The 27,852-nt window shown below is 40.7% G+C and overlaps 1 protein-coding gene across 2 annotated transcripts in view; it reads right to left on the bottom strand.

The window, feature by feature from the left end:
* SLC27A6 (solute carrier family 27 member 6) overlaps nucleotides 1-16,596 on the bottom strand; it is a 153,002-nt gene extending 136,406 nt beyond the window's left edge. For both annotated transcript variants that reach the window (XR_007773392.1, XM_050945796.1), the window contains exons 1-5: nucleotides 16,474-16,596; nucleotides 15,411-15,913; nucleotides 9,876-10,082; nucleotides 4,551-4,709; nucleotides 1,771-1,895 (exon numbers count right to left, since the gene is read on the bottom strand). Coding sequence is in view for 1 of the 2 variants with exons in the window: in XM_050945796.1 (XP_050801753.1) it covers nucleotides 1,771-1,895; nucleotides 4,551-4,709; nucleotides 9,876-10,082; nucleotides 15,411-15,891 (972 nt within the window). In the remaining variant the exon portion in view is untranslated. The remainder of the gene's footprint in view (nucleotides 1-1,770; nucleotides 1,896-4,550; nucleotides 4,710-9,875; nucleotides 10,083-15,410; nucleotides 15,914-16,473) is intronic.
* Nucleotides 16,597-27,852: the final 11,256 nt, after the last annotated feature.

The following is a 27,852-nucleotide window of genomic DNA, read 5'->3' as shown; positions in this document are numbered from 1 at the left end:
GCCCAGGAAGGAGCACTTGGGAATTCCTCCCTGTGGGGTACCCTCAAGCCCTTTCACCTCCCCCCACCCCCATTGCCAGACACCTTATATATTCATTCACACCTGTGGAAAGAGAATATAAAATACTGCTGTTATGCTGAGATAGTATTTTACAGGTACAAAGAAGAAAGAATCCATTCCCAACTTTATTATCCAGACATCAAATAATGAACCCAGATCTATTATATAGATGTGTATTTACAGAACTCTCTACTATGTCATATGCTAAATACAATTTTATAAGAAAACCTAAAACATAGGCTCCATTCTTTAATGTAAAGGGTCAGATTCTAGGCTGCTTTACAACCAGTGCAATCCCACGAAATGCTTGAGACCACTTACACCAGAGCAGTCCCAACTCCCTATGTAGCAAAATTTTTCAATTATTGCTCAAATTGCTTTTACACACTGAATTAGAGACTCGGGCCCATATTTTCAGGAGTACACATGCACTTGTGTACATCTCAGTCAAAATCCCTGACTTGAATACGCATTTTTATTTTAAATGTTTGGGTCTTCCTTCTTTTGCTCTCTGTTTAAGCAAATCAGAAAGTTCTTTTTAGACATGCCTAATGTAATGCCCTGGTTTTAATACAACCACTGAATGTGGCTTCCAGCTAAAATGCTACATCAACTTTTAACCTACATAGGAGTTATGTACACAATAGAGTGCAAACCTAATATCTCTAGTGGATGATAAATTGTTTCCTATATTATGTCAAGTGTGCTTGAATTTTTGGACATAATATTTATATATTCCTTATAGTGGAGACACAGTTGAGGACTTAACTATGCAAAGGTTTTCAGTTTCTACACAGCTGGAAGTTTTGGTTAGTGACCAACGTGCTAAAGATACGGGTCTGGATCGTGGACAGTCACTACTCTGCCTCACTTGGAGCTCAGATATGATGCCCTGAAGACTTCGGAGTGGTGTGTTCACTCTGCTAGCCAATTCATGGGTCTTCCCTTTGGCGGAGGTTAGTGCAGATGGTAACACCTCCCTGTAGGGACCTTGCAGTAACAGAGATCAAGAACTTCCATTTTGCCCAACTGCGGCATAAGGACAGGAGGTGGGAGAGGCTCCCTCTTCCCTCCAGATGTACCTCTAGAAGGGGTAGACACATTGGTCTGCACTGTTAAGGCTGAAAAGTCTGAAGGGGAAACTGTTTTAAGTTCCTATTAAATTAATTTTCTCTTGAGCCTTTGAACAGTATTGACCCCTATAAAACCTTCAAGAACAAAGCAGAAGGATGGCCTATGTGCATGCATGTTCCGCAAGCCGAAATAAAGCTAATATGGCCAAAAGTAGGTCTACAAAACTTGATAGTGTCCATTTAAGATGATCACAAGAACCAAGATTTTGAAAATGCATTAATGCTAATGTAGGTACTCTAGACTTACCCTTTGCTAAAGGGTTAGCATGAACATTTTCTTTTACAAATAAAATAAAACTGATTCAGTTTTCTGTCTCATTGAACATTTTTCCCTTACATCTTTAAATATGGTATTAACTCCTTGGTGCCAGTTCAGTATTCCCAGCACCAATCTATTGGCAGCCAAGGATGCATCAGCAACCTTGCACAGAAAGAGGGGTGGAGGGGACATTTTTTTTTCTTTTAAATTACTGTTCACATTTCCCTTTAATGTAAATACAGCTAGAACAGTTAGCATGCAAGTAAAGTTTAGCGAATAACCAAAAGCTAGGATAACCATTATTTTAATTCCACTTACCACAGGTTGATTGCAAAGATAACGACAAAGTTCTCCAATATACTGGATAACAGTCACATTGTACTTTTTGCAGTCACTCCAGAACTGACTAGATGAGAATTTCTTTCTTAAGACACAAGTTGCACCTTATTAAGAAAATAAAAACAGGAAACACTGGTTGTGAACTTGATGAGAATGCTGGTATAGGTACCAGAGCCATGTAAAGGTAAGAATTTTGATTCAAATACAAATGAGTCAATCTCAGGTGTTTTACTGATGGGTCTAAATTCATCAAACTTGTCCATTACAGTGGAATGTGTCAGTATTCAGGTTTTTTTGTTTTATTTTTTTAAACTAGTACCTAACACATGGCATTTAAGTGCAATACAAAATTAACGAGCACAAAAGCCCAGAACAAAAGATGTTTCTTTTTCCTCTGAGGCAGAGGAATATAATTTTGTGTACATAGATTGTTTTATGGCAAAACGTAGTTTTGCCTTTTATCTACACACTGCAGTAATGCCCTGGATGAGCACTGAAGTCCTAAACAATATATAAAGAAAAAAGCACAAGTATTACCAGTGACCCAACTTCATCAGTTTTAATCCTGATTCAACATTGATCCCCTCTGTGCACTTTAACTAACAAATGGGAAAACTGAGGAATAAGGTTGAGGAAGGAATATAGTATCACACAAATGGTAAATATTATTCATTCCAATTTCATGAAATTAGATGTAGGTTTTCTAAAATAGATGTACTACCTTTGCAGTATTTCGCACAAGGCAAATCAAAATTCAGAAATTTTGGGTAGAACATTTCGAACATGAAGATCAGTAGACAACAGGACAAGATATCCTATCACCGAGATACATGTAGAATAATTATATACAGAAAGAACAAAGGATTCCCCATACTAAATCAGAACCATAGTCCACCGAATATAATCTCCTGTCTACCTCTAAGCTACACTTGACACTTCACCATATGGCAAATCTTTCCCCTGACCATCCACATTAATTTAACGATACCCTGTATGGGTTTCAATGTGGTGTATTAGGTGACAATTAAGGTTGTACAGTGGGAGGTTTGTTTCCCCCACCCATGCATTTAAAGCAGTTTCTGTCAGGGTATTTGGGTGGACATTCCATGATGTGATCTACTTTTCCAGTGGAGTTTCCTTGTGTGGTGAAGGTGATTTTAAGTGTGTTAAGGTTTGTACCTGGACTCTGTCCTCAGAGAACATTCTAGGATATCTGAGTGCCTGGTAGATAACAGATTTCTTAGTGTGTTTGGGGATGGTTACTAGATGTGTGAAGATAAGTGTGGTGATCCATGGGTTTCCTGTGTCTTGGTCAAACAGAGTCACAATAAAGTCCAACAATTTTCAACGCTGTAAATTTATTTTCAAATATTTTAAATCTGAAAAAAAAATCTTTTAATCAATACCAGTCACAGAGCTCCAGCAGCACTCATGCTGGTGTGTTTACACAGCCTGCAGACAGTTAAACACGTGTCTAACTTTACACATGAAAATAGTACCATTCTACAAAGTTACGGGTCTGCTTAACTCTAAGCCTATAGCAAGTTTAAGACTCTAAAAAGAGAAGCCTGTTTTGGAGGTTGTTACCCTGTAAATGTGTGGCCTCTTCCTCTTGGCCCTAAGGAAGCCCTGCAAGTGGCCCATTGCCTCACTTTCCCCTCTTGATTCCTCAGATATACTCAATACAGCCTTTGCAATGTATAAATAGCTAGGGGAGGGGAGGGGATTATTTATGACCAAGAGTCCCACTATCATAAACCAGAATCCCTCAGTACAGTCCAAACAGTAGATTAAGTCCAACACTAAATGTAGCTCCGACATCCTTCATCATGCTTCAGCCCAGCTCCCAGGTACAGCTCTGGCATCTCTCACCACACCTCACCTCAGCCTGGATGTTTATCTACCCTATTTTCTTCCCAGATAGGGTTCCAGCTGTTGCCTAGAGATATCAGCAGGGTTGCCTCTCCCTCATTCCCCAGCCTTCAACCCTCTCTGGCCCTCTGGCTTCAGCTGTCCAGCTCAGCATCTCTTTCCATTGCTCACAGCCTTCACCCCTCTCTAGTTACGGCCCTCTATCCTGGAGAAGTACGTAGGTGACTTCAACTGCCTTCCTGCCTTAAACTTTCACCAGTCTGATCTTCTGGGTTCACTGCTTAAACCAGGAACTCTCACTGTTTCGTCCTTCAGGGGCATCTCCTCCCTGAAGCTCTCAGCCCAGCTCTGTTCTTCCTCTCTGAGCGCTTTACTCTCAGGACTGTAGATGCTCTTCCCTTTTAAATTGTGGGCTCTGAACTCTCCTTCTAAGCTTCCTCTCAGCGTTCTGAGTTCTGAATTCCCTTCTCAAACCTCTGAACTCTCATTTATAACTCCCAGGGGCAGCCCCACCCTCCTCATTACACTAAATGCAGGTACACCTGGACTGCAACAAGGGCACTGAGCCCAATTTCATTTAAGGGCCTGCTACCCTGTTACCCCAATGTCAAAAAAAAAAAAAGTGGATGAACAGAATTTTACCCAATTTTCTTAAAGAAAAGTGAATATGGACCTTTCTGCAGTTTCTAAAAACACTAATCAACTAAAGTCACAAAACTGGTTAAAATTATTTCCAGATTCTTTTCTTTTTTGGCTTAGAAAGGCAGATACAAGACAAGTTTTATTAACCCCACTGATAGCAATGATTCTGCACTGTGTTTTAATGCAGTTCCAAATTCAAATCAATCCTCTTCAATCAACAATGCTATAAAATAAAGTGAGCATACCCAATTCAATACATCCACCGATGCCAAGGAGAGAAGCTGCACTGTGGTAAAGAGGGAGAGTTATATAAACAGTATCATCTGCAGTAGCACCAAATGCCCATAATCCAGCAGCTCCTTTTAGAATCTGCAGATGAGTGATAACTGCAGCTTTTGGTAGCCCTAAAGTGGAAAAAAAAAGTACATTACAGAGAGGTCAAAATTCACTTTTGTTGAGTACATGAATATCCAGTCTGTTAAGAATGTCAATAACACTAATACCTTTCTATATTCTCGAACCAATTTTTCAGCTAGCCACTTGACTAAACAGACATCTAAGAACTTGTTTGCAAGTTTAATGTGGCACTATACCTATAGAAGTAAGAGATATGCAAGCAGGTCATAGGTGCATAAACTCACTGCATACTGGTTCATCTGATTCTACAACAGATGGTCCAGGATGTGAAGAAATATGAAGGAACTCCAGGCCTGATGTATAATCAAAATAGACAAAGTAGGTGAGGTAATCTCTTTTATTGGACCAATTTCTGTTGGTGAAAGAGACAAATTTTTGAGTTTATGCAGAGCTCTGCTTCAGGTCTTGGAAAGGTAATCAGAGTTCTGGTCTATCTACAGACCTATATCGGAATAACTACATTACTCGGTGGTGTGAAAAAATCCACATCCCTGAGCGATGGAGTTACACCAACCTAGTCCCCTGTGTAGACAGCACTAGGTCGGCGGGAGAACTTCTCCCATCAACATAGCTACTGCCTCTTGGGAAAATGGATTAACGAAGAGAGCTCTCTTTCATTGACTAACAGCATCTTCATTAAAGCACTACAGTGGCACAGCTGCATCGATGCAGCGTTTTAGGTGTAGACATGCCCAGAGTGTCACAGCTAAATACAGAGGGTAGAACAGATCAGTGTCTTTACTAAGTCCATGATTTTTGGTGTCTAGCAGAGTTATGAAATTAAGTTCCCTTTCCTTAGAGAACGAGGACTGAGAGGTCAGATATGCAGTGATCATTTTGTGAAAAGTGTTCACCCATGTTTTTATCTTTTATCATTTTTCTGTGTGAGTGTCATAGCATTCCCTCTCAGATCTGAACCTTAGAGTTCAGAAAATGAGATACTAGCACCTGAATCCTCTAAGCTTAATTACCAGCTTAGATCTGATAGCACTGCCACCACCCAAAAATATAGTGTTTTGGGGCACTGACCTCCCCAACCTTCCTTGGGGACCCCAAGAACCCAGATCCCTTGGGTTCTTAAAACAAGGAGAAATAAACCATTCCCCCACCTTTCCCCCTCCCAGAATTTACCTCCCTGAGCTATCCTGAGAGATACTGATCCAACCTCTTAAATCACCATACAGAGAAGCATCTCCATTCCCTTCCACAAAGAGGCAAACAGATTCAAGGAAAACAGAGAGAGATTCTATCTCTCCCCCTCCCCGTCTCCCCCACCCATCCTGGTGAGTTATCTCAATCCCCTGGAATAAAACAAGGGAAACAAGGGAAAAAAAATCAGTCAGGTTCTCTAAAAAGAAATCTTTTAATGAAAGAAAGGAAAAAGTAAAGAATCATCTCTGTAACTTCAAGATGTAAATATTACAGGGTCCTAAAGCTTACAGACACCAGAAAGAGACTTTCCCCCCAGTACCAATACAAATCAAAATATTCCCAGCAACTACACATATAAAAGTTAACCAGCCAGATCCACAATTGTAAATAGAGTAAAACAATCAAAAAGCCTAAACCGCCTGTTTTTACTTACTATTTGAAAAGAAACTTAGACAGCCTGTAGTAATGTCTGGTCTCTCTCAGACCCTCCGAGAGAAGAACACACAACGGACAAAGAACACACACAAAAGCTTCCCTCCACCCAAATTTAAAAGTATCTTGTCTTCTGATTGGTCTTCTGGTCAGGTGTCCAGTTCCCTGCTTGTAACCCTTTACAGGTAGAAGAGACATTAACCCTTAATCTGTTTATGACAGTGAGTTCCTTCGAGAGTGTAGATTATCTGGTTTCACCCACAGTTATTAGGGCAGTTAGTGCACTGGATGAGGTACACCACATTAGTGTGATAGGCATGTGTAGGGCCCATGGATCTTGAAAGGTGTGTTGTGGGGGGGGTACTGATCATCATAACAGTGAAGACATATCTGCAGGTTTTGCATCTGGTGTTATAGTGAGGGGATGGCATTGCTTTGAGTTGGTACGTCCTGCTGTATGGGAAGCACGCTTCTGATGATGAGCTTGGCGAGGCTAGGGGTCTGTCTGAAGGCCAGAATAGGAAGTTTGGGAAAGATTTTTTTCAGGATATGGTTCCCATCAAGTACAGGGTGCAAGTTTCATGATACCCTGTATGGGTTTCAGTGTGGGGTATTACATGACAACTAGGGTTATACAGTGGGAGGTTTGTTTTTCCCCCCTGTATTAAAGCAGATTCTGTCAGGGTATTTGGATGGCTCGTTCCATGATTTGATCTACTTTTCTGGTGGAGTTTCCTTGTGTGATGAAGGTGATTTTAAGTGTGTTAAGGTTTGTACCTGGACTCTCTCTCTAGGATATCTGAGTGCCTGGTAGATAACAGATTTCTTGGTGTGTTTGGGGATGGTTACTAGACATGTGAAGATAAGAGTGGTGATCCATGGATTTTCACTGCTGAAGCTGATCATGGTGCCCAGGAATTTGATGCTGGTGTGGTAGTACTCTAGAGAGTTTCATGGATGGATAGATGGTTAAGGTTGTGGTGGAAATTTATGAAATCACAGCTGTCATGTCTTTGCTCCATTTCATTTTGTTTTTTCACACACAGCATGGGTGGATGTGTACAGTTTCTTTAAAATTGTACCAGGGATCCTGGTAGGAGGGAGACTGGGGAAGGTTCTAGGCACAAGCACTACAGTGAAGCAGAAGCTTTAAAACAATATTTTCCTTATTTCTAATTCTTGTTCAGTGTTAGAAGAAATCAGCTCTATCTGTGATTCTTTACTACATCACATGACACTGATTTCATGGCATCTCTCTCCAGTAAGACTCAAGGGCTTCCCTGCCTCTTCTTCCCACCCCCAATCCCAAATGCTGGCTCCTTAGAAGATGATGTGAGATGCAGTAAGATATTTGTCTTCTGAAAAAGAGTTCTAAAGGAACTTGTTTCTCTTTCTTGTGCTCCTGGATGAATGCAGTTTTCACATTGGAGCACCATCAGCAGTTACTGTTTAAACTCAGAAAGATAAGCAAAGACTGTAAAATTGATAATCTTAAACATACAAAATTAAAAACCAATTAGGAGTTTATATTAAGAAAGCTAAACAAGTTTATAAAGCTGAATTTGGAGTGAGAGCCACTCTTAAGTGCATATCATTTCCAAGGATGACAAATAAATTATACAGTGCAGGACAAAAGACTTTCCATACTGATCAGATCAATGGTTCATTGAGTATTTCCTCCTGTCTGGCTCTGACTGTGGCCTCCTCTGGAATGTCAAGTAGAAGACAAACCTGTGCACTCAGGTCCCACCATAATCATACCTACCAATAGCTAGTTGTGCATTGCTTTATGTAAGGGAAAGATTCCTTCCTTTAGGAATCAGCCTTCACTCTTACTTTAGCATGCATAATCACAAAATTATTTTATTGAGCAAAATAGTCTAGCACTTTGAAAAACCCATCCACGGTTTTTGCTTTTGATTTCCCCGGGCTCTATATTCCATAAGATGACTAAAAGCTGCACAACATTTTATTTCCTTTTAACTTGGCCAGTAAATCTAGACTATTAATTATATCAGCAATCATGTGTTCTTGTATTATCAGAAAGCATGAAAAGAATGGATGGATTTGTTTGCCCTAGATCAGTGATCGGGAACCTTTCAGAAGTGGTGTGCCAAATCTTCATTTATTCACTTTAATTTAAAGTTTTGCGTGCCAGTAATACATTTTAATATTTTTAGAAAGTCTCTTTCTATAAGTCTATAATATATAACTAAACTATTGTTGTATGTAAAGTAAATAAGGCTTTTAAAATGTTTAAGAAGCTTCATTTAAAATTAAATTAAAATGCAGAGCTCCCCAGACCAGTGGTCAGGACCTGGGCAGTGCGAGTGCCACTGAAAGTCAGCTCGCGTGCTGCCTTCGGCACCCTTGCCACAGGTTGCCTACCTCTGCCCTAGATGAATCAGACTGCATGAGACATGATTTTAAACATGATTCAATTCCCTCTAAACTTTTTTCCATGCTAAATAACTGCTCATTTTGCAATCACACTACACTTAAAAGAGATAAAGTTTCAGTATGCATGGTCTACATACAATCACTTAAATTTTCTTACCTCTGTACGTAACTAAACTATATTAGATTAATTCTGTGGATTGCATCTTTCCACTTCAGCTTCACATGGAGGCCTTAAATGACATTGTAGAAACTATGTTATAGACTACCTAGTGAAGTCTATAACATGATTTAGCTAAGAGTATTCAGAACAAAATTTCTATCCACAGTAGCAAGCCCTGGTATATTTTTTCACCACTGTTTCAAACATAATTGATCTCTGAATAATATTTTCTTAATTACTTTATTTTAAAACTAAATTCTATTTATTTTTAATGAATGGTTCCATGGAGGCAAAGAAATAAAATAAAATAATTATGCTTGGGCAGGAGAAACAAGTTGTAAGATGCAAGTTATTTTTTAAAACATCTCCTGACTGAAACCACAAGTTAGTTTTCAGTTGAATAAGAAACACCAATCTGTTTATCCTAACAACATGCTGCTTTTTATATCAGTGATCAGAATTTTTTTTTTTAAAAGTCTTAACTTCTTAGCCACTGGAGCAATGGTAATGAACCCAGCCATCTGTTTCTAAACTAAAAGGCTAGTAACTTAATCCTATTTTCTGTCTCTTTGGTGACCTGCATTCAAAGCAGCTTAATGAAGACCCACTTCATAAGTGCATAGTAACTTGTTTTGAAAGGATGTTGTGAAGTTCTAGATGTACACATTAGTTTTATGGCTGTGTTATAGAATCACAAAATATTAGTATTATGTTTGCAGTGTTGATTAGCAGGTACCAATAATAGTAGACATTTAATAAAAGGGCATAATGCGCTGCCCAGAATTTAAGAAATTCAGCTGGGCAGGGAAAAAGGTGCTACCTTTGTGGGATGCAGAGTCAGAGGGATCCTCTATGCCAACAGCCTTGGAAATGACCAATGCCTTTCTTGAGCTCCTTATACCTTCTCCTAAAGACTGAGGGGAGACTTTTAGAGTGTCTGATATAGACAAATTAACTGATGGTTTCATATACAGTTTCAGGAAATGATGGAAACACAAGAAAACTGTACCTGTTGTTCCTGAAGTAAAAATGTAGAGTACGGAGGACTTGAGGTTGTTTGCAGAGCGGAGATTAACTGGTACACAGTCTTCAGATGCAGCTTCCAGTTTGTCTAAAAGGGTATTAACACGTGGCAGAGTGCAGTCTCTTGTCATTACCCAAACACCAATATCTTTTTGGAGGCTGGGAAGAATTTCCTCTAATGTCCCAAGCATATCTTAAAAACAACAACATTGTGTTACCTATTTTATAATGTATTTACAGAAAGCTAAACTTAAAGCAAGTTTTTCAATGTTTTAGAGTTGTGTTAGCAAAATACAAGGAGACATTCACCTCTGTGAAAGTAAAGGAATATAATCAGGTGCTGATGCCCTAGGGGTGGAGTGGACTTCATGTAGAAAAGGACAAGCAATGGTGCATACAGTTGCTTTAAAATTCAGCCAGAACTCCATAAAAAACTCACTAGAAATGACTACCATCTCTGTAAACTACCCAAGACTGGGTATGACCAAGTCACGTTTCAGATGAGAAGTGCAGTTAAGGTTTCTCGCAAGATGAAATCTGGCAAGACCATCTGCTTTCATGCACTGCAGTTTAGTTATGGATACTTGGGCTGGTCTACATTGCAAAGCTAGGCCGGCTTAACTATATTGCTCAGGACTTAAAAATGTCACGCCCTGTGCAATGGACTTAGGTAGACCTAAGCTCTGGTGTAGACATAGCGAGGTCTATGGAAGAAACTTCCATACTGCTACTGCCTCTTGGAAAGGTAGATTTACTACAGCAACAGAAGAACCCCTTCTATCGCTGAAGTGTCTACACTGGTGACGAAACTGCAGTGTTTCTAGTGGTCTGCTTAACCCAAAGTTATCCCCTTTCAAATGGCATGGCAGAAAACAGCAACAGATGTCACCATTATCCAAACATACATAGACTACAAGTGAAAAATGAGCAGCTACCATGATTTATTGTCTCTTGTGTTTCACATCTAGAAATGTTTGCAATTTTATGTAACTGGTGCCAAAAAAGCATTGGCTTATTTACAGAAAACTATTTTTCCAGTGTTTATGACTACTGAGCATAAAGAACATTAAGAAATTAGTCACTGATTTTATGGTCACTCATAATTTCAGGTATAATTCTGATCTTTTATTTTTCAGTGCAGTTGTCCGACAAATTTACACTGAGTTCTTAATGTATTTGAGAAATATCAATTATATTTAAACTGCAGACAAGTTAAGAAAGAAGAGGGCTGTGGTCATAAGATTACTCTATTGTCTAATCAGGCAATCTTTTCTAAGGGGAAAAATATCACAGTTACAGTCCAATTTAAACTATCATTTAGGATTCAAGAATGATAGCAGTTCCCACTTCCTAGACTCAAACACATCTTCCTTATGTTATTCTAATTAAGATCATGCCTCAGACTGAAAATATCCTTGATTTACTGCTTCCACTTTTAAAATTACTCAGTTAATCTAAGGTTTCTGTTTCCGTGTACAGGTTTGTTTACCTACTATTGAATGTTAATACTGTGAGTCTACAAAAGACTTTTCAGCTGCACTCTGGTATTAAAAACTTGAAACAGTATCTGTACAGTTTGCAATCATTTGTTATCTTGAAAGAGATTCCAGGTTAGATAGGAGACCACAGCAAAAAACCATAAGCAATTTCCTGAAGGAAAAAAAGGCAATCGGAAATAGCTAAATATTTTCCTAATATTAAAAAAGCCAAAAGCCTTAGACTAATTCTGGATAATGTATGAACAATGCGAGCTGAAGATAAACTCTCCCTTGTACCAACATATTTCCAAAGAGCACTTATACAAATGTAAAAAGGTCCAAGATCATGTCCAATGTTGATGTATTGTTTAACACATGCTGAATTTCTCCACCAGATGTTTTTAAAGAGCCTGCTGCTCATTTTACACTTCTATTACCAATGTTTCCGAAATAAACAGCTCTCTTGGAAGAAACGCAATACAGCATTTCTGGTGGTGCCTGGTACATGTACATAAGCAGATAGTAAAGCAAGCCGTAGGTTGTGAAATTAAGATCTCTCTATTTTGTTTATTTTTTTCTTAGTAATGTACTATTAAACTTTAGGATTTGTTTTGTGGTGAGCTATTCTTAGCTCCAATCTTTAACTATAATAAATAGCAGTCCTGTATGTTATTTACATAATACATTCTGAATAGACAAACATTAACTACTTAGCTTTCCTGGGAAAATTCAGCTCTCCCTACACCCTTTTCTCTATTTTTCCCTCTCCTGCTTCCCTATGAACAATTGAGCAGGTTTGTGACATGATGTGAACAACCTGAATACATAAATAATTGTTAATTGTGACCTTAGAATAATAGACAAAATACCTTTTGGCTCTAAACTACCATCCTGCATTGCTAGCCATTCAAAAGGTTCTCTATTTTTCCAAACAAAGAAATAATGCAAGTATTTATTGGCAGGCAAATATAAACCCACAGTAATAACTGATAGAAATCAGATTATGAGATCAACTTGTACTGAGCAAAATCTTACTTGGTTCATTCAAGAAGTTTTATGAAATACTGCTAACAAAATATTTGAAGGGCACTCTGACGCATATGCTAAATAAGCTGTGACAACCCAGCTAGCCACCAATGATCCTTTTAATAAAAGGCCAGTCCCAAACTCCCCATTTTTAGATTCATTCCCTCCCTATACTTAGTTCCCTGTCAAAAAGGCTCTCTCTGTTCCTGCTAAACTGTACTCAGCAAAAGCCAGAGGTGCTGGAGGTACGGGCAGCACCCCCTGGTTTGAAGTGATTTCCATTATATACGGGGTTTACAGTTTGGTTCAATAGCTATCAGCACCCCAACTATAAAAATTGTTCTAGAACCTATGGCAAAACTTGCAGGTGTCATCAGATGTAACTAAGAATCTACGTTGCCTGCCATTGCTCCCTTGAAGTGCCACTTAAGACCATGCAAAAGATTCTAGAATGTGTTTAGGAACTACAAAAACTTAGCGTATATTACTGATCAGATGCTGGGATGTATCTGAAGGAGGCACTGACTCAGAAAGGGGACCCAGTGAGTTTCCAGGAAAGGGAGAAGCAAGCAAGCAAAATGGGGAGCCAAATCCCATCTTGGAACAGTCCATCAGCATCCACCCAGCATGTCTTTAACTCTGTGCTGCTCTAGATGTCTCATACTTATTTTTATAATTTAGTTTAAATAATCAAGTTAAATGTCAGTTATCATCAAATATCTATTTTAACAAGAAAACAATTTCCCTTTTAAAACCTGATTAAGGTATGTCACAGTAGCTGTTCTGAATTCACAAGCACCTGAAAATATCTCATTCACTCCCCTTCTCCAGGGCATTCACAGAATATGATCTAAATTCATTCCTAGTTTATCTTGACTTCTGCCAGTGTAAACCGCAGTTCAGGAGCCACACATAGCAACACAACTTCCACAAGGGGCACACAGCAGTGGCAGAAAGCAACGGCAATTTCCTGTCTGCCAGGAGGCTCCTAGGCAGTCAGTGAAGCTGGGGGCAAAAAGTGGAAAATGCTGGCCAAAGAGGGGCCATCATCAAAACAGCTAGGGGATATAATTCTGCACATCCTCCTAAGCAGTCTGTGTTGTCAGAGGCCGCTGACAAAGCAACTCTCTCTCAGTGGAAAGGCCCCAACAATGCCAGAGCTGGAAATACTGCATGTGCTGTCAAGAGTTAAACCCTTGGAAGGGTTCAGCTGCCAGAAATTTCATTGTGCACTTTCCTGTGCTAGTTGGGGTGACTCTGCTAGTACCCCTATGCTGTTAACACTTACTGCTTCTATACAACATCCTGAAGTAAGGCATACAATTTGCCATTACAATGCATCAAAAATTCTCATTTAGCCTAGGTAGGACTGCATGATTTGTCTCTTTTAACTGCTCTTACTCAACTTAAGTAGTATCTTACCTATATTGAAATTATATGGACTGAGTAGTAAGGGTGGCAGGATCTGGTTGTAAGTGAGCTGAAGTTTCACAGACATGAATCTCCCCATTCCACTCTAACACTAAAGAGCCTCAGTCCATCAGGATTAACTATTACATTGAGATATTATATACATTTGAATAAGATAGGTGAAAGAGAAAAAAGTTAACTCAATAGGTCATTATTAGAGATGGTTGGGAATTTTTCAACCAAACTTCTTTTTTGCCAGAAACTGCTAACTGATTGAAACTGACCCATTTTCTCCCACCTCCCAGGTGAGAGTCTTCTACCAGGTTATGCAGTCAGTCTCTTTCTCCCCATCTGGCTCGCTTAGTTATCTATACAAAGTGGAACAGCCCCAACAGGAGAGATTGAAAAAGCCCTCACCTTAGAATGGTCAATAAGTGGTTACGGCCCTCACTTGGGATGTGGAAGATCAAGCTTCTACTTGGCCTCATTTGCAGGGTCTCCCTCATCACAGGCGAGCATCTTAATCACTAAGCTTTTGGCTATTCTGGGGTCTCACTCTTAAAACTTTGAAGAGATTTAGTTTCATCATGATGAGGAACAGGAAATTTTTTGAATGGGATAGGAAAACCATCTCCCAACCGCTGTAGACATTATGGGTTTTGTGATCCTGCTGAATTTGCATTGCAGTGCTGGTTCTAATTTCAGTAGCTTGTGTAAACACTCTTCTTCACTCATATTTTTCAGACACTTGTACTAACAGTAATACAAACTGTAATACAAAACATCCAAAGAAACTAAAAATAATCAGGGGGAAGTTTTAAGATTACTTTTAAAAATAGAAAATCACCACTGTAGACAGTATGTAGAAGGAAGTTCCACCAAACAGGTGAAAAGGGTGCAAAATCCCTGTCTCCGCCTAGTAAAGGCACAGCAATATGTAGAAAACCCTATGAAACAAGGCACAGAGTGCAGGCAGAGGTAATAATTTTAGAGATGGGACAAAGCTGCATATTTAGAGTGTAAATTTTGAAACACATGCTCCAACCCCAAAGATCAGGAGTGTTCCAGTCTGAAACTCTGCTTAGTTTTTTTAATAAAGATAAAGAGCCATTTGCAAAATTAGCACCTGGGTTTGGATGCTGAAGCTCTTTACCAATCAAGCTCTGATTTTGGATATGTGGTTTTGGTTTGGGGTCCTCTCTCATAAACACTAATTACATTGCCACTTTTACTAATTAATTGTACAGTACATGCAGATCAAAAAAGGAGTTCTATCTCTGAACACTCAACAAAATAATTTGGAAACACAAAGTGAGCTACCCCTGATTATTATATCCCTCTCCTAAATACTAGTTGTCTGTTGCAGGGGTCTCATCTCCTCTATGCCACACAAATAACACAACTTTTTTTAGACTGCAAGCTGCTTGGGTTAGAAACAATATCTTCATAAGCCTACCACACAAAAGGGACCTGCTCATGATTTGGAGGCTTCTTGGTGCTACTTCAATATATCATCTGTCTAAACATGGTCTCCAAAGAAAGGAGGTGGGGAGAAATGCAGTGTATGAGGTTAAAAGCATAAGCATACAAAACACATATACACTGACCTTCTCCCACAATGAGTATCTTGGACTCACAGCTGCTAATACAATGCAGAAGAGACATGGATCGGATGTTGAAGTTGAGGAAAGCCACCACACAGCCCAGCTTGGCCACTCCAAACCACACATGGATGAAGTCGGGTTCATTACTCATCAGCAGGGCCACCGTATCCCCCTTTTTCAGAGCTCCCTGTTGCAGGAAGACCTGAGCTACCCTGTTACTCCTTCTATCCACGTCCTGGTAGGTGTGAACATCCCCATCATAGAGGATGAATGGCTTGTTGGGCTGCCTTTCAGCTTGTTTCACAAACCTGTCCAGCATCGTGAAAATCTTCCCTCGCAGCCTGTAGATCTCCAAGGTCAGCCCATACTTTATCACTTTAAGCAGGTATTTCAGGTCGTGCCAGAAGTAAGGGAAGAGGAGTTTCTGGATGAGATGCAGGGAGACAATCCCAGCTGCAGCACCCGTTACCCAAAAGGGTAACATGGGAACAACCGGAGCAAACAAGCTGCGGACAACAAGCAATAGCAATTGTTGCAAGCGCCTCACCCAGAAATACTGGGGTCCCTGAGTCTGGGGAGAAGGGTCAGAGCCCGAAAGGACACCCGGGAACCCTGGCAAGCTGGGGGAACCCGGGGCGGGAAGAGACGCGCACGAGCACAAGCACCTCAAAGAAGCTCAGAACAAGGCAACAGGTGGAAGATGGGCAGCCCCACAGACCAGCACAAGCCAAGAGCTCCCGCTGCCCCCGGGGTCCTACTGAGCGGAGTGAGACAAGACCCCCTGTCAGTCTCCAGGCAGAGCGAAGCAAGTTCGCCGCGTTGCACTCCGCAGCCTGGGCGAGCAGAGGTGGTAAGAGCCCCCAGTTCTCCCAGCAAAGGGAGGGGAGCGCGCCGCGCCTACGGCACCCAGCGAGCACAATGAGCCCACGGCCTGTGGACACTCAGGGAGCGGAGCGGGACTAGGGAGGGTCCCCTGCGTTCCCCAGGCAGAGCAAGGTACGTGCGGCCCCCGCCCCAAGATCCACCGAGTAGAACCAGCTTCTTCCCTGCACCCCCCGGGACTCACTGACTAGCGCGAGCTTCTGTCTGGGGCTAAGGTCAGACGGCACTTGCGGGGTGGGGACTCTCGGTGCTGCGGTTCCTGCTGCGCTCCTAGCTCCTTGCATAAGGCGCAGCTAAAGCCTCTGCTGCTTTGTTTTGCTCCACCCTTCTCCGCTCAGCGGGGAGCAGCGCTGGGGGCCGGCTCGTGTATATTACAAAGGAAAGGGAGCCGCCCTCTTCCGCCCCCGGCTCAGGAGCGAGCTGGCTAGCCGGGCACGCTACTTGGCCCTGGCCAAAGCCATTGCTGGAGCTAGTGTCTGGACACGGGGTGAGCAGCGGGGATAGGCTGCCTACAGCTCTCACTCAAGTGAGCCAAAGGTGACTAGTGTTACCATATGTCCCACTTTACCAGGAACCTTCTGGCTTTAGCTCTTTCCTGGGACATGTGGTCATAGTGCTGGCCCTCTATCTGCTTCAGACCAGTGCTCCCTTCCTCTTCCAAGCCCACAATCCTAGAACCCAGCTACACATATCTTAACCCCCAAACCAGTGATCCCCCCCAGATACACTATAAATCACCATCGGTACTGGGTTGTTGGGAAAGTATCTAACAACATAATATACCCCCTCACCCCCAAAACAACAGATCTTGGAGCCAATGGAAATGGAATATGTGACAATCAAGTTTCTGGTCATCCTGGTTGTGGAGAGAAGTTTGAAAATGTGACCCAAGTGCACCCTGAAGTTAAGAAAATGAGAAGGTAAATAAAAAGAACCTCAAAAGTGTATTATTTAATAATCGGAGGAGTAGCCGTGTTAGTCTGGATCTGTAAAAGCAGCAAAGAGTCCTGTGGCACCTTATAGACTAACAGATGTATTGAAGCATGAGCTTTCATGGGTGAGTACCCATTTCATCAGACACATGTAGTGGAAATTTCCAGAGGCAGGTATAAATATGCAAGCAAGAATCAAACTAGAGATAATGAGGTTAGTTCGAGATTAGCGCTGCTTTTACAGATCCAGACTAACACGGCTACCCCTCTGATACTTGTGTTTTTTCATACTCCCACAGTCAGGGTACCTACAACAGCCAAACCCTCAAGGATAGGGCCTGTATCAATGAGCAAGCAGCTGGACAACACGTGAAGGCCAAAAACAGAAAACTCAGGATGAAATGTTCAAATCTTATGACAGTGTCCCAAAAAAAAAAACAAAATGGCAAAGAGGTGGGAGGCAGTATTTGTAGGTGGAGAAGGAAGAAGTCAGAGAGCTCTCTCAGGAGATTGTAGCAGCGGCCAAGGACAGCATGGCAATTTCTAAGGAAAGCATTTCCATGACCGAAGGGAGTATTGGAAAAATAGACAGGGAGATGCAGAGGCAACCCATGGACACAATACTAAGCCAAAATGTAATGCTGTAAACCAGGACCCTGCCGTATTCTTCAGGCCCTGGATAATACAGAATACTGGGAACATCGGCAAGTCCATCAACCCATCCTCCTAGCTCTTCTGTGTCTTATCTCTCAGTGTACCTCTGCTCCTCTTGCAGCTCCATGGATACTTAATCCCTCTCTCTCAGTCCTGAGGGGGCAGCTGCAGCCAGGTCCTTTTCTCTTCTTAACCACATCTGGGTGGGGGAGGGCGGCTATGTGGGTTCTTCACCCCCTCTCCTTCCAAGACCTGGTGTTGCAAGGTGCTGGGGTTTTTTTGCATCCTCCATCCTCTTGTGAAAATGATGTTGGCTGCTCCCTCTTCCCTATCCCTTCCCCACCTATCAACATCTCTTGCGCCTGGTGGGGAGGGAGAAAGAACTGCTCCAGTAGGGACTAAAATTGCATTACTCACATTAAAATGAGCAAACTGGCAACACTGTTATGGGAAAGGATTTCTGCATGTGGCTGAGATGGCAAGAGAGGGGTCCACACACACAATCACGGAGGTTGTGTGCTTGGTTATGGTGACTTAGAGTGTTGTCAAAAATGGAAAGAGTTGGAAGAGGGGAATGTTTGGGAAGAAAAACTTGTCTGGTCGAGGAGAGGACAGGACATATCTGGGGAAATATCTTGTATTTGGAAAAATATAAACTATACAGTGTCATGTGTACAGTTATGAACAATGGGATTAGTTTTGTTTGTGGTAGTACATCTTTAAATTTCTAAGTACTCTTGCTGTGTGCAGAGTTCAGCAGCTATTTTGTTCTCAGAGTTACCTGTATAGTAGACTCCATGAGAGCTTAGCATGTGATTTTACTTTTGTATTTACTTTTTGATTTCTTTAATTTCAATGGGAATATAAATTTAATTTTGAATGGGAAAGTAAAAATTCTGGTAATGGAAGTTGGGATTGTAAAATGACAGAAAAGCTGAATGAAACTTAAAAGGAGTGGGAACACTCTCCTGGTTAAAAACAAAGCAAAGTAAAAAATGTAAAATGGTCTCATCTGGACAAATGTAATGTTTCCAATTTAATGGAAAAAGGAACAATTAGAGATATATGTTCAAGCTTCTACCTAGTATTTTTATACAAATGTTACTACAAACCAATGCAAGAAGAGCAATCTAACAATGGTGGAAAAGGTGAGCAGCTTTCAAATGGAAAGTTCTGTAAATTTCAAAGCCAAATACTTCCAGAAATTATTTTTGTTAAAAAAGTGGTAGAAGAGTAGTACTGTAATTTTCAAAACTGAGACTCCTGTACTCGTTCTCTACTTTTGTTAAAAAAAAAATCTTTCATTTTCTTTTTCTGGGGATGAATCCCAGGCATGTAGCGAAAGAGACTTATCTGTAGGACCCTTCATTTTTTGCAGAAATTGGAAAGGATGTAGCAAGCGAGGCAGGGGATTAGAGGAAGAGAAAGGATAGTCTCATAGTGAAGGCAGTTGAGTGCTGCCCTGGAAAACTGATTCTATCCCTGCCTTTGCCACAAATTCCTATGTGATGGTAGGCAAGTCACTTCAACCATATTTTCACAGCTGGTCACTAATTGTATGTTCCTTACTTTCTGGGTGCCATACTTGAGATTCTGGGATCTGACTTGAGAAACGCTGACATTCACAGTTGAGGTGAATGATGAACACACACATTGAATATATGGAGTCCCCTTCCCAAAGCTGACTTGCTGCTTTTAATTAATCCCACCAGTCAAGGATACATAACTGTGGCTGCTTCTAACAATGAGATTAGATCTTTACCTCTGCATTTAGTAGTGAAATAGATTAATCATAGTTCCATTAAGGTGAATTGCACACATATCCTTTTTCACATCTGCCACAACTTCCAGCTTAATATTGAAATTGTTGATTTATTGTGACCTATCAAACTATCCTACTGTGGGTAAATACTTCTAATTACTGATACTTTCATTCCTCTGTGAGAGGAGCAACTTTCCCTGTCATCTCTATCACAGTGTACTAATTTTTAACTTTTAAATCTTTCCATAAAGAGATCAGTTAAAATAGCTGGTTACACTCAGGTATGCATAAAATTTCTTACCATTATTTAGATAGTTGTTGGATTAGCTGTCAGTAAGTCTCATTGTGTCACTCTGGAGGTAATAATTCTCGGGCAGCTAAAAGTTGAAACATACTGTCCTATACTCCTCATACTGTTTAATGGTTGGTGAGTCTTCTTTCATCTGAACAGTAAGCAGATAGATTGCTATACTTGGGACCAAATGCAGCAGCCTTGTGTAATGAAATAATTCTCCAATCCTTTGAATTTGGCAAGAGTACTTGACAGGAATTCCCTTTATCATAATGGTTTATATTGATTTGAAAGTTTCCTGAAGAGGCAGGTAAAAAAATGGTGATTTCTTGAGTTATGGATAAGGTAGTAGAACAAAGGCATTTTATTAGGCAGATAGTAAATTTTTTTTTTTTAGTGTTACCCAGTGTGGTGGGGAAGGGAGACAGAGACAGATAGTATGGAGGTCCCCATAATGGGAGACTAGGGCAGGGTGGACTAAGGGTGAGAGATGGGATGGTGATAGGGACCAGTTGGAGGAGACTGGGCAGAAGGGGGTCAAGCTTGAGGCATGAGAGAGAGAAAGAACAGAGGAGTCTGTGCTCACTAGAGCATATTTCTCAAAAGCCTGGAATTGAACCCAAGATTCCTGAGTCTCACAGTTCATTTGGTGGTAGTAAATGTCAGTGAAATCCACTGGTAAGGGGGGTGTGTGTGTTTCACTCCCCTCTGGTATTGGTCCATATATTTAATTCTTCATTCTGATTTAGGGCAAAAGAAAATTGAAGTGTCAATTTCCTGCAGAAGAGAGATTCCAATTTTCTGACAAGTCTACTAGTAAGACAAGTAAGATTAGAAGTTCATAAGACAAGATACCTTAGTGCTTCCAAGTCAGAATTCATTAATGTTTGTGAGGTGTTCTGATAATACCATGATAGGAGGCAGATCATTTTCCAAGCAATCAGTCAAAGTGATTGTAATACAAGTGTCTGGCACACTTGACTTGTTGAATCACTTTTACACTGAAAATACATTTAGAAGTGCTAAAAAAGAAGTTTGCAATTCTTCCTAGAAACACAAATGAGAAAGCTGACTAAGCCATTATTGAAGTTTAGCAGTTATGTTTGGGTCAGGGCACAAATTGTGGAACAATGTAACAATTTATCCGTGACACTACCATCTGGATCAGTGCTAGAATTTTTAAAAAAGCCAATAAGCAAGGCCCTTTAGCTGGAGCAATGATAAATGGTTAGTGTTGTTTCTTCTATAGATTTGTATCAGGAGAGCATGCTAGGTATATCCACATTCTTTCAAGATGGGTCTACCTTGGGGAGCTACTGAATTTTCACGTAATTTCAGGTTATTTACGTTCTTACTCTACACTTGAATTTTTTAATAATCCTTACAATAAAATCAGCCTGCATCATCATCTAGTAGCAGAATTTTATGCTGTTATTTGGCCTGTCATTACTCTATTTGTGCATTTCAGTCTCTCAGAAGTATGGAAGCATGAATTAAATGTGTTGATCAGACAATATTCAAATATGTTAACATTACAATATAGTCTACTGGTTAGTCTAAAATAGAATTGCAACAACTTATAAATCTAAGGAGTTATTGGACTTCTGCAAACTTGTGAAAATTAGGATAGTACTGTTAGAATTAGTATAGAATCATAAGTTACTGTCAGAATCATTGTATTGGACTACAAGTTTTTATACAGAATGGAACAGAAACTGAACATTAGATGGTGAAAAAGCTCTTATATTAACATTCATCTTTTATAGCAGAAATTGCTTTATGAGAACTATTAGTTTATACAATTAACAACAAAACTGAAGAACTGTCATTAGAGAAGAATGTATCATCTAATGGAAGACAGATGTTAAATGGGAGTTACATGAGATTGCTAGGGAGGAACATGTCTGGTTTTGCAGTGCTTGTCCATAGTTTGTTATATTGCTTTAAGACCAAGACAGTTTTAAAAGCCACACTACAAAGACAAAATTAATAGAGCGGAACATTGCAATGCAGCAAATTTCTTTATAAAGATGGTTAAATACCTCTGAGAAGATTTTATTAAAGCAAGGTATATATAATGTCAGTATGATTAAAAAGTCTATGGACTTACACCAGGGATGAATCTGGTCTTCAGGAGTATATTATAGATTTCTAGGAGCCCTAACCAAGAGGCAGCATGTTGTTGCATTGTCCCAGGAGCAGCCCAGGATGCAGAACACAGATCAGAGAGTCAGACTCTACCTCTCAGTTTCTCCTACTCCAGGGGTTGGGGCATATTCCCTTAGCTGTGTAACTAGTGCAGCATTCATCCCTGTACAGGATCCATGAAGGGGGAGGCCACACCCAAACAAAGGGTCCCCTTTAAGAAGGCCTCCAAACGAACCTCAGCTAGCAGAGTTCCTAGTTCTCCTATTGATGTAAGGAGGCAGGGTAGTTTTCTCTCTTTCTCTGAGGTGTCAGATCAGGAAAGGGAGCTAGTTAACCCAGTTCACAAGACTCTTACTAAAGATCAACCAAACCTTTACCTCCCAGGACTTCTTCCTACCCCCAAGCCTGTAAGCAGGATTCTCCTATAGCCTCTAAGTTCACCCTTCTTGTAGGACTAGGGCTCCCTCTGATCCCAGAGAGTGACTTGCAAAATTCCTATCTCTCTCCCTACAACCCCCATCTTTTCTTTTTCTCTTTTTTATGGTGAAACAGACTTGACTGAATAGTCTATAGCCTTTTATCCTCTCACTCAGCCCTGTGTCTTTCAGGTAATGTATCAGCACCTTTTTAATAAGACTTCATTTCCCCCAATATTTTTACTAAATCACTTCATATAATTTTTTTTACCTTAAGATGTTTGAATTCTTCAAAAAGCTTTTCTCTTTCTTTATCAAAGCCTTTCCATACCCATAAAAGGTGATCAATTGCTTCTTCCATTGTGCACTTTGTCCATCTTTGAGTCTTTTTATTTGAAAAAGATTTTTGTTTAAGCCACAATGGCCATTTAGCACTCTAAACAAACACTTCATTAGTCCTTTCCAGGCCCTGAAGTATATCATAATCCTCAATTATAGGGCACGATTCAAAAAATCTTCTCTTTTTTTCCATTAATCCAAATTTTTTGTCATTTCATCTTTTAAATTTTTCTGAACTAGTCTTTTGAATTCGTGTTTACTCAATGGGTATTTGTGTGTCAATCTTTCCATTTCTTACAGCATTTTATATTATGATAAATGATCTCCCAAAACAAATAAGTGCTGGGCTAGGCATCACTCTGTTCACAGATGATAATTTGTCTACTATTTTGTTTTCTGTTACCTTTATCCCAGTATGTCCTGGGTACAAACTAGTGCTATATGTATCTGCATCTGTACTAACTCTGTTATTAAAAATGTAACTTCACTGATTAAATCACTTCTACATACCAAGTCACCATTTTTATTGCTATAAGGCCTGGGATTGAATTCAAAAAAATTATTGCCACTGCTGGGCATACCTCCCAGATCCAATTTAGTGCTAGCATTATTGCTACTAGTTTAGCTGTCATGACGGCTACATATTCAGATATACTTTTAGAAATACTAATTTCCAGTTTTGGTGTTTAATATGCCATCCCTGCTCTTCCTGTTTGGGACCCATCTGAATATATCTGACAAAAGTGACTCCACTTTTCCAGCTATATACTAGTATACTTCATTTTTAATACCTATTGTCTTTTTTTTTACCCTTAAGTTTATAAAATAAATCTAAATCAGGGGTAGGCAAACTATGGCACATTTGCCAAAGGCTGATTTTCAGTGGCACTCACACTGCCCGGGTCGTGGCCACCGGTCCGTGGGGCTCTGCATTTTAATTTAATTTTACATGAACCTTTTTAAACATTTTAAAACCTTATTTACTTTACATGCAACAATAGTTTCATTATATATTATAGTCTTATAGAAAGGGACCTTCTAAAAATGTTAAAATGTATGACTGGCACACGAAATCTTAAATTAGAGTGAATAAATGAAGACTCGGCACACCAGTTCTGAAAGGTTGCCGACCCCTGATCTAAATCCATATTTGGACATGCAACTTTCCATCCATAACTAATTTTCCCCATGACTGAACATTTTGGCTTCATTCATCTTTTCCTTGTCTTTCAACTCCTGCATCCATACGTTCACTCAAAGGCATGTGGAGTTCTAAAATGATATGCTATAGTTTACCTATCAAATTCCCAACAATCCTCATAAATTTGTTTGGTACTTTCATAACTGTAGTTCCCATTAACTTTGGCCCAGAAAGTTAGGTCTTAAGACTTTGAACCTTTTAACTATATCTATTTGTTTTCCATACAGTCTCAGATACAGTTTACATTCCTTTGTAACTTTCCTTTTTGTAAAGCTCAATCCTTTGGTTTTAGGAATGGAGAACTTGAAACCCCATGCATTTCCTTAATAAGAGGTGTCTCGTAACAGTTGATTCTCTTTTCTGTCACCTCTGTATTCCTGCTCCTAACCCACAGAGCATAATCATCTGTGAACAGAGTGATGCCTAGCCCAGCACTTATTTGTTTTGGGAGATCATTTATCATAATATTAAATAAGGTTGGGCTGATATACTACAGGGAAGTGTTACTATTTTTGTATTGTATATATTCAGCATAACTTTCCCAACTCTGACCTGACATGGTCCTTTTACTTAACAAGTCTCTAACCTATGCCTACATTCTTCCCATTATCCTAGTACACCTACTTTGTACAATCAACGTTCCATTCATAACATGTCATGTTCATTTTCAGTATCTAGAAAGACAGCTATCATGAATCTCTTGCACCTCATACTTTTTTGTATTTCAGTTTCTAATTAGGCAGTGTGATCAATGGTGCATCTTCCTCTCCTAAAACCACTTTGCATCTTATCTATAACACCATTGCTTTCCGAAGAGGCAACCAATCTTCCATTCACCCTTCTGTCCATATTTTTACCCAGACAGGATGTTTTTTGTGTTGTAATTACTACTGCATGTTTTCACACTATCGGTATCACTCCTTTCCCCCCACATAGTGTTATACAATTCCTTCAAACTACTTTCAGACAGATATTTAAACATTATGTTACATATATTATCTTTGCCTAGTGATGTATTCTTGCTGATATCAATAGCTTTCTCAAGTTCTCACATACAAAACCGTTCATTCACTATAGTATCTTCATGTTTATCCCAACTACATAATAGATCTTGATTCTCTTCAATGAATTGTCTTTTAATTTGGTGGAAACTTCACTTTGGTTTTCATTTCTCACCCCGTGAAAGTTCATACTAAAGCTTCTGCTTTTTCGTTATCAAAATTTCTGTCTCTGTTGTCAGTCCCAATAAGACCTGGAATGGGGTCCTTGGTCTGAATTCCGTTCATTCTTCTAATTTGGCCATATATTTATGATGTCTTGGTATCTTTGTTTATTCACTCACAGTACTTCCTCCAACTCTTTGATTTTTTAAATAATTCTTTGTGTTATTGCCTTACTTCTTTTATACTTCATTAGATCTTCACTATTGTCTTCTTTCTTATAGGCTTTGTTCCTTTCTTTAACTGCCATTTTGCACTTCTCATTCAACCATGGAAGTGAGTTTATAGTTTTGGGGTACTTCAATATTTTAGATGTGGCTATAGCAGCTGTAGCTATTAATCCCTTTGTTACATTATCATTGAAATTCTCTATGTTGTCACTTACACAATGACTATTCACAAATTCATTACACTTACTAATAAATAGTTCCCAATTAGCTTTCTTCAAATTCCAAGTGGGTAATTTTTAATTATCTTCAACATTACCTTGCTGTTGAAAAGTAATACATTTCGGGAAATGATCACTCCCCATTCCTTCTTCCCAGTGCTTAATTTGTAATAAAGAGGTGCCAGGGCTCAAGCAACTTTTTTACATTCATAACTGATGCCCACCCCTGACACCAGGCCTTCTGGTGCTTGTCATTGGACCCATGCGCCATGAGCCCACAGGCCCCTCTCATAAACAACCTGAGCAGGCTGAATGTCATTCAGCCTGTCCAACTCTGAACTGCACCCAGGCTCCTGCTCCATACTATCAATTTCCTTGCCCTCATGTCCTGTTTCAATGTTAAGTGGAGGACCTGCTGCCACCTGTGGAGGGTGGAGAGCTTTAGTGCATCAACTCTACTCCACTCTGGCTCCACTGACCACTGGGGATATTAGTTGGTGGCTCCCTTCCTCCTGGGTGTGTGGCTAGTGTGATTTGTGGAGTTTCCCAACACCTGTCCCTTCTGTGGCAAGATGGAGACCCTGGAGCATATCTGTGCAGAATGCGCCAGGCTGCAGCCCCTTACTTGGGTTCTGGTTGCACTACCACCTCACTTGCTTAGTCTCACACACTCCATCCATGGCACCACGAAGTTGCAAGACCTCATCATTAACCTCCTCCTGGCGCTGCCCAACATGATTATCCAACAGACCAGGAGGAGGAAGCTCAGTGAGGGAGGTGCTCTGTAACTGTGAAGCCTGTTTCCATTCCTTCATCACATCTCTAGAAAGAGTTCCTCGGGGCAGCATCTGCTGGCTCCTTGGAGTCCTTTGAGGAGTAGTGGGCATTGTCTGGGGTTCTCTGCTCTGCATCCCCTTCTGCAACCCTGTCTTTGACATCTTGATGTGCACTCTCGTCATATTTTTTTATTTGTTGTCCCCTAGAATCAGTTGATGTCAATGTTCTTTTCTGTCCCTCCCCCTCTGTAGAAGGGGAGGCCCTTTTGGTTTTGGAGACAGTGCTCTTTTGGGGGATTTGTCTGGTATATGGAAACCAAATAGGCCCGTGCAATGAATGAGGCAAGAGTCTTCTAGAATAAATAGCACATGATAATGGAAATAAAGTCTGTTATCGAATATGCATGCATATACATTAGGGGCCTGAATAAAGGTTGCACAGGCAACCTTAATGCTAGCATTTCCTAACTTTTGAGTGCTTGACTTTGCAACCTTAATAATGTTCTTTTAATATAGCTTTCCTGTGTAACTGCCTAGGTTTCTAAAAAAGCAAACTGGAAACAAAACCCCCAGAAAACTCCAAATTCCATCATGTTGCATTATATTGAAACCTCATGGGTCATCAGCAGGGTTGGAACCTTTATATCCACTGCACACACCCCTGCTGCTTGAGCTTACCGAGTAACTGATAATAATAGTAGATTGTCACCCTGTATGTTGACCAGCAATACGGGGAAGATGACCCTCATGTTTTGGCAGTGGGTTTCACAGACAGTTGCTGATGATAGAGAAACTGAGACTCAGAAATCTTGTGTTCCATTATAGCAAGGGTTCTCAAACTGGGGGTTGGGACCCCTCAGGGGGTCGTGAGGTCATTACGTGGGGGCAGGGCCGGTGCAACCATTTAGGTGGAGTAGGCGGTTGCCTAAGGCGCCGAGATTTGGGGGCGCCAAAAAGCGCCCCCAAATTTTTTTTTTAATGGTTGAGCAGCCGCTGCTGCTGGGACAGAGAGGGAGACTGAGCTGCCGGCAGCAGCCGGCAGCCCAGGGTGTCCCCTGGGTCAGGGCGCCGCAGGAGGGGGCAGCAGGCAGCTCCCGTGGAGCTGCCGCAGTGGTGCCTGCGGAGGGTCCGTGCTCCGCGGCTCAGGTGGAGCTGCTGCAGTCGTGCCTGCGGACGGTCAGCTGCTCGCGTGGCTCCAGTGAACCGCCCGCAGGCACCACTGCGGCAGCTCCACCGGAGCCGCGGGACCAGCGCGCGGGGCGGCGAAATTGCCGTCCGCCTAGGGCGCTCAAACCCCTAGCGCCAGTCCTGCATGGGGGCTCATGAGCTGTCAACCTCCACCCCAAACCCTGCTTGCCTCCAGCATTTAAATGGTGTTAAATATATTTAAAAGTGTTTAATTTATTGAGGGGTCACACTCAGAGGCTTGCTATGT

The sequence above is a fragment of the Gopherus flavomarginatus genome, chromosome 3 (genome assembly GCF_025201925.1).
Source record: "Gopherus flavomarginatus isolate rGopFla2 chromosome 3, rGopFla2.mat.asm, whole genome shotgun sequence".
Lineage (NCBI taxonomy): Eukaryota > Metazoa > Chordata > Testudines > Testudinidae > Gopherus > Gopherus flavomarginatus.
The sequence above is the reverse complement of the archived record's forward strand: the minus strand, read 5'-3'. Positions and strand labels throughout refer to the sequence as shown.